This window comes from Emys orbicularis, chromosome 7 (genome assembly GCF_028017835.1).
Source record: "Emys orbicularis isolate rEmyOrb1 chromosome 7, rEmyOrb1.hap1, whole genome shotgun sequence".
In the NCBI taxonomy this organism is placed as follows: domain Eukaryota; kingdom Metazoa; phylum Chordata; order Testudines; family Emydidae; genus Emys; species Emys orbicularis.
The window spans coordinates 101,047,474-101,054,993 of NC_088689.1; the positions used below are offsets into that span (position 1 = coordinate 101,047,474).

At 59.6% G+C, this 7,520-nt stretch overlaps 1 protein-coding gene across 1 annotated transcript; it reads right to left on the reverse strand.

Moving 5' to 3' along the window:
• Positions 1–687: 687 nt before the first annotated feature.
• On the reverse strand, positions 688–7,295 carry SLC3A2 (solute carrier family 3 member 2). Its single transcript, XM_065408298.1, has 10 exons — positions 7,230–7,295; positions 6,420–6,888; positions 5,110–5,283; positions 4,857–4,957; positions 4,430–4,498; positions 4,258–4,322; positions 3,755–3,941; positions 3,263–3,406; positions 2,871–2,972; positions 688–1,721 (listed from the first exon to the last, which is right to left on the reverse strand). The coding sequence occupies exons 2-10, from the start codon at positions 6,850–6,852 to the stop codon at positions 1,377–1,379; spliced, it is 1,620 nt and encodes a 539-aa protein (XP_065264370.1). The 5' UTR covers positions 6,853–6,888; positions 7,230–7,295; the 3' UTR covers positions 688–1,376.
• Positions 7,296–7,520: the final 225 nt, after the last annotated feature.

Genomic DNA, 7,520 nt, shown 5'->3' on the forward strand with positions numbered 1-7,520 from the left:
TAAAGGCGAAGTAGGCGTGTTAAAGGGGAAGGTGTAAAGTGCCCATAGGGAGCAGTAGGGGCCTCCCCACGCTGAAACACTAGCTCCCAGCATGCACCAGTGCCAATGGCTCCACTGCCAAGTGCCTTGCGCGGGGGGGCGGTCCTTCACAGGTGGGCCCAGCATGCACCCCTCCGTCCTTCCCATAAAGGCAGCTGCCCAGGCAGGACCCCAGGGGCCTGGCACAACCCCTGCAGATGGAATCAACCTCCTTCTCACATCCAGGGGGGGGTGGCCTAGGGCTGCCAGCTCAGCTGCTCCTCCCCTAATGCAGAGGGAGCAATCTGTGATGGGTCCATACCCTTAGGGCACAGCCGAGGTTGGGGGAACCCCTGTCTCCACTAACAGCACCAGCCCCGTGCTAGGCAGATTGCTCCAGGGCAGCACCCAGACCCATGAATTGCAGAGTGCAGAGATCTGCCCCCAGGCTACTCAGTGGTCACAGGAGGGGGGAAAAGGGGTCCTCACAGTGCAGGTAGGAACCTGCGGCAGTAGAAGAGATAGCCAGTGAGGATGAAGTGCAAGGGGTCCTCCTTCCCCCCCTCCCTTAAGGCATGAAGCAGCCACAGGGAAAACAAGGAGGCGGTGGGGCACTTGAAGCATAGGGGGCAAATGCCAGGGCCAAACTAAAGGAAGAGACAAGCCAGAATCACTAAGCAGAGCCGTTTATTATTTCCATGCTGATCCCAGCAGCACTCAGGAGGAGCCCAGCACAAAGCCATCCATCCCCCCACCCAAACATCAGCCCCACTTCACACACAGCACTGGCCATGGGGGGGGGGGGGGGGGGAGAGAGGAAGAGGAGGAGAGATAGAGACAGACTGTTGGTCCTGATCAGTCATCCCCACCTATCCCATCATATAGGGCACCCAAAGGAGGGGGTGACCCCAAGTGGGGGGATGACAGCAGGGCAGGGCCAGCCCCTCAGGAGCTGGAATGACTTTGGGGGAGGGTGAAGCTGCAGCCAGTGGGGCCTGAAGCCTTTGGTCCCTAAATCTAGTTGCTGCTGGGGAAACAGATGTCATAGAGCCCAGTCCTCACCCCAGCTCAGAGCTCCCATAGCATCCCTGAGGATGATGCCAAAGTGAGGCTAGCAGGAATTGGGGCACACTGAGCACCAGCTCCCCACCCCCCCGCCAGCCCTGTGGGGTGTATCAGGACAGACATCCAGGACTCGGGAGAGCAGAACCTAGGGGCCTTCTTTACCTTATGGCTGCAGCTCCCTCCTCCTGCCCCAAGGCCTCAGTGCTGCCCCTGGGGGTGTTAGTAGGACTCACATGAATAAAACCCCTCCCTGGAACACGGAAGGCCCTGGCCCGCAGGGGAGGCCTCCTCCCCTAGGCTACATAGGGGAAATGCAGCAGCAACCCCTCAGAGGGCTCCAATGTCAGGTCCCGCAGGGCCAGCTGCCCCTCCTGGCGCTGGGGGTCAGTGCTGAGCTCCACAGTGGCCTCAGAAGGCAGGAGAGAGTGGGAGATGGGGACAGAGCTGCGGGTGCCAGCTAAGTTGAGGACCACCAGGAAGCGTTTGTTCTGGTCCCAGCTGCGCAGGTAGACACAGACATCCGGCAACTGCATGGGCAGCATCATGAATTCCCCATGCAACAGCGAGCGCTCCTTGCCCCGCAGCTCGCTCAGGTGCCGGAACAAGGAGAGCAGTGAGGAGCGGTCCTCACTCTGTGCCTGGGGAGGGAGACATGGGGTTAGTGCAGGAGTTCTCACAACAACATTTTGATGACCTCAGAGAGAAGCCACCCACTCTTGCAGGTGGCTGCTCTGTCTATTTTTCCTAAAATATGTAATTAACTTTAGGAAAAACAAATACATATGCATGCAAACAAATGACAGTGATTTGGACATGTCTATGTAGGGTGTTTTTGCAGACTCAAAAATACAAATAATGTTCAGTTGTGTCTATGCTTTACTAAACCTAAACAAAATAGAAACACAAATAAGGTGTTTGGCACATTCTTGTCTTTATTGTTCTTTCTTTTGGTTGCCTAGCTAGCAAGTCTACTGCTGTGAAAAGTGATACTTGTATGTCAATATCCCTTTTCACAGCCTCCAAGCTAGCTGCTAAGTCTGCTGTGAAAAGGGATATTAAACATACAGATATTTTTCACAGAAGACTTACTCAGCTCCCAGCAAGCCCAAGAACAAATTAAGCCCTGGATAGGGGCCGGGGGAAGCAGTGGGGGACAGAGCCTATCGCTGCTCAGCCGGGGGGCCAGGGAAATGGGGGTGGGTGACAAGCACGGGGCTGGGGCCAGGGCCTGCCATTGTGCAGCTGACGCCAGAGAAGGCAGCGCGGGGGGGTGGGGGGGAAGGAAGGAAGGAAGGAAGAGTGTCCCATGGACGGAGACCAAAGCCCTGCCTCCCATGGCTGGAGCTTGGGGCCCCACAGCCAGAGGACAGAGCCAACTGCTGCGCAGCTGGAGCCAGTTGCCTGCTACCCCAGGGCTGAAGCCAGACCGTCTCCATCTCCAGAAGGTGGGGAACTCAAATGCTGGAGGAGCAGGCAGCCACTGTGTCCTCAGAGGGGGGTAGGGCCCAAACCCTGCTGGTGGCCCCAGAGGAGGAGTTACTGCTTTGTCTGCCCCCCTGCCCCAACCACCACCACCTCTGCCCAGAAGTCTGTGGCCATAAGAAAAGCCCCTGGTGGCCACAGTGGCAGAATTTGAGAAATGCTGGGTTAGTGCGAGGCAAACCATGCCCTCCCCCAGCTCCTCCCATACCCCTTGAGCTCCCCCAGAGCTCTGCCCCCATCTAAGCCCACCCTCACCTCACCACCCATGTTCCTCCCCTAAGCTCTGCCTGTACCCCAGCCCTCACCTTCACAGTGATGTTGCTGCTGCTGCCCCCACCTTGAGGCAATGACTTTGAGGAGAAGCCAAAGTTGGCCGAATCATTCCACTGCATGTGGGGTACGCCGAACTGGGGAAGTGATGGACATGGTTACAGGGAGTTGCACAGCTGGCTGCCCATCCTTCTTGCACCAACCCAGCCCATCCCTTCCCCAGACACCCCTTCCCCACCCAGGAGCTGAACAAACTTCCCCATCCCCTCCCCCCTCTGCACTGCCCTTCCCCCTGCCCTGACATTCCCCACCTGCCAGCACCTTCCGGGACTTCACTGCCCCCCACCCCACCCCCTTAACTAACTCTCCCAGGCCTCCCCCCCCACACCTCCTCCAGAGGGATCCCCTAGCCCCACACTGCCCCTACCTGTCCTGGCTGCTCCTGCAGCCCGATTTCATCCCCGTAGTTGGTGAAGGGTGTCCCTGGCAGCGTGAAAAGTAGCATGTGATAGAGCCGCAGCAACCGCTCCTTCACAAGAGAGGCCATGTGCCCTGTCCTTGGGTCCCCCACCTGAAGAGACAGCAGAGATGCAGTGTCAGCACAGGGGGTGGGAGGTGGACGTATCCCCAGGTCTGGGAGGGGATAGGGGGCTAGTGGTCACATCCCCCGCCTATCCTTCTTGAGCAGCCCACACAGAACAGACCCATATGCTTTATGGCACACATCTGTTGGGGCTCAGCTCCTGCCCTGTCTCCAAAAGGGAGCCCACTCTGAGCACTGGGAGCGATGATACAGATGGGGGGGCTTAGCATGGGGATCCGGTGGGGCAGGGGTGGGGTGAAGGTGGGTCCATGCCCCAGCCCCCTCACCCAATTCCAAGAGCTGGGGAAACAGAGTGGGCGGGAGGGCAGCACTCACACTCCAGCTGGGCCACTTCTCTCCTGAAGCCTGGATGTACTCTCTGATCGCGTTTTCCACCTTCTTCCCACTGGGCTCTTCCCCCAGCCCCATCAGATACGGGCTGACCAGGAGGTCAGCGCTGGTCTCGTTCAGCAGGGAGAAGATCTGCCAGGAATCTCGTTGGCCTGTCCCAGCGATCAGCACCCTGGGGAGAAGGGAGTCAGGGTACAGTGAGCGCTGGGGTCAGCTGTGAGGTGCTAGGAATGGGAAGGAGGGTGTGGGAGGCTGGGGTGGGGCAGGGTGCAGAGTCTGAAGATGGAGAGGTATTTTCTAGAGGATGGGGGGACATGGGGGAGCTATGCGTGCTTGAGGGGGGGGTTGGCACCAGGAGAGGAGAGAGGCATCCAAGGGAGGGAACTTGGAAGGTGGGCATATTCAAGAGGGCTGGCATCCCAGGGGTGCAGCCAGTCAACCACCACCGCAAAAGGGCCAGAACCATTTGGTGGGGGCTTGGCACCCACCTGGCATTGCCATCAGAACTGTACTGGCTCGTGAGGTTCTTCCACTCCACCAGAAGCTGGGAGTCCTGGAGGAGAAAAAGACCTGTGAGACAGACAGTCACGCCTCACATTACCTCCCACCCCAATACCCCACAACCCTCACCCCCAACACATAGACAAGCCAGTTACTTACATTGAGCTTCTCCACTCCCTCCATCTGGATCCCTGCCACGCCAAACTCCAGCCAGAACTCCAGTGCAGCCTGCCCAGAGAGTGTGTGTCAAGCATCAGCATCTGGCATGCCCCACAGCCACCAGCCCTGCATCCTCCCACCAACTGACAGTCCCCAGCCCCCAACTCCAGTGTAGCCAACACCTCCTCCCTCCAGGTCTCCATACCCCTAGCCCCCCTGCATGAGAAACCCAAACAGTGGTCCCAGCTGCTTTCCCAAAAATAGTGAGGATTCAGGGGACGTGGCAAACCAGGCCCTCACAGAGCCCTGGGGAGGATCTGAGAGAGAGCAGGACACCTTCTCCCCCAGAACATAGCCTTCAGGTTAGATTGCCAGCTCCCCTCAGGTGCTGCTCCTCAGGATGCCCCCCATTGGAGCCCACCCTCACCTTCATTTTAGACTGGAAATCACTGTTGCGGGGGGTCTCCTGGCTGAACCAGGGCATCTGTCCACGGTAATTGGGGGTCAGGTCCAGGATGACCTTGAGACCTAGGGAGAAAGGGAGGTCAGGTGTACATCCTGGGGCAGGGAGAGCTCCCCTCCGCAAATACCCCATATCCCATTCCCCACCACCCATCCTGGGGCCAGATCAGATCCAGCACCCCCAGGGGAAAAGACCCCATACTGGGACATTTTCTTACTCTTCTTCTTGGCAGCCTCCAACAGCTTGGCAAAGGTCTCCTTGGTGCCGAGCTGGGGGTCCACTTCCTGCAGGTCCGAGCTGACCAGGTTGTCAGGGGTGTTAACATGTATGGGCCCAATTACCAGCCCCTTCACCTTCAGGGAGCTCAGGTAATCGATGCGCTGCTCCACCCCTGGGGGGAGAGCGAACAAGTATCAGAGGTTGGCAGCTCCCCCAGTCCCACATAATCCCCTCCCCATCCCAGGTAAAAGCTGTCCCTATAGCCCCTGCATCTTGCCCACATTACCCCTCCCCGTCAGGTGAAGCATACTCCCCCAATCCCCTTTCCTCCCCCACCCAGAAAGAAACCTTTAACCCAGCCAATCCCCCCAGTTCACATTTGCCTCTGTGCATTATGGGACCTTTAACCCCAGCGGCTCCCCACCCCATCTCCCCATGGTGGGACCTTTAACCCCAGCTCCCTTCCCCTCACCCCCCCCCCCCAGTCCACAGGATTTTTAACCCCAGCTCCCTTCCCCCCCCCCCCAAGCCCTTTAACCCCAGCTCCTTTCCCCCCCCCCAAGCCCTTTAACCCCAGCTCCCTTTCCCTCTCCCCCCCCCCCCCAGCCCACGGGATCTTTAACCCCAGCTCCCATCCCCTCTTCCCCCGCCCCCAGATTGTATGGGACCTTAACCCCAGCTTCCCCCACCCCCCCTCCGAACAGCTGAGTCAGCTCAGGCTGGGCTGACGTCAAAGCTGATGAAACAAAGGCTACTGGTTGCTGCTGCCAACTGGATAGAACCGGCTGGGAGCAACTCCAACCCACCCTCACCCCTCCCAGGCGCGGCAGGCAGCCAGCCGCCGGCTGCCAGTCACCTGCTTGCGCAAGGAGCACGTGTGGGACAGATTGTATGGGGTGTGGGACAGATTATATGGGACATGGGGATGGGTGGGGGGAAGCGTTCCCACCCCCATAAGCCCCCTCAGATAGGGAGAACTGGGGGAGGGGGTCACCCCAGCAGCACCTGGGCTCCAGTTTGTGCCAAGAAGGCAACCAAATCCCAATGTTCACCCGGGGTTCCTGCCACCCCCCAGCAGCTACCTCCCACTATCCCAAACCTCTCTCCTTTCCCACCCATAACACCTCTTCTCCCCGCACACCAGGGTCATCCCATCCCAACCCCCTCCTGGTTTAATCCCCAGCTCTGGGAAGGAAGTGGGGTCTACTGGATTATGGGGGTGGGGGATGGTCAGGAATCCTCGGTTCTATCCCCAGCTTAAAGGGGAGTGAGGTCTAGTGTGTTGGGGGGCTGAGAATCAGGACTCACCTGCTAAGTCCCCGATTCCATCGGCATCCGAGTCCTGGAAGGCCTCCAGTGCCTGGATGCGGTAAATGCCCCCCTTGTGCCACCACTCCTGGGGAGGCAGCTCCTTGCAGCGGGGAGCCTGGATGATGATGACGATGGCCCCCGCCAGCATGCCCAGCCAACCCAGCCAGAAGAGGATGAGCAGGGCCCAGCGGGTGCGCACCCACCCTGGAGTGCCCGCTACCTGCAGCAGCTCCTCCTTGGACAGCCCCGTGAACTTGGTGCCAGCATCCGCCTCGCCATCCTCCTCGGGCACCTTCACCTTCACCATCCCGTTCTTCTCGCCCAGGGTGCCCGGGGATCCCGAGGAGGGGGAGCCCGTCATGGGCTGCTTCTCTGGCTCCATCTCGTTCAACTCCACCTCCTTCATGTCCACCTCTGCGTCCTGGCTCATGATGCCTGGCTAGATACCACCGGGTATCGCTAGGGCCTGCGGTGAGGGGAGAGAGGCAGAGCCATGTGCCCCGGGCAGAGCACTCTCCACCACCTGGCCCCTGAGCAAAGCTCCCCTGACCTTGGCACACAGCCCTCCCAGCAGGCAGAGAAATTTCTCCGCCAAAGACAAAGACTCCCCCCTCACCTGCCTGAGCCCCCTTTCCTAGGCCAGTCGCGGGATTCAGCCGCAGCCATGCTGCCTTCTCACCTCGTGCCCCCCTGCTCGCCGCCTCCCCACAGCCCTGTGCGCGCTGGTAGGTACCCAGCCCATGCGCCTAGGGCGCGGCGCTAGATCACGCCGTTCCCACGCGCCCGGCCAACCGCGTCGGATCATACCTAGCGGACCTGACCGATTCCTCTGACTGTGAGACTGGCGCTCCGCCTCCGCCGGCACTGATATATCCCGACCCGCCTCCGACTCCGCCTCCCAGATCCGCCCCCCGCCCGCCTTAAGGTGGAGACAGTTAATTACTCCGTGTTACCGTGATCTACGGCTTGGAGAAATGGAGAGGATCCTGCTTGTTGCAGAGCTGGGGGGAGAGGGACTATGGGCAATTGAGGGCTGTGGAGAGGGCAGTGCCCCAAGGGGTGAGGGGTCTGTACCTGCTACAAGGCCCTAGATTTCAG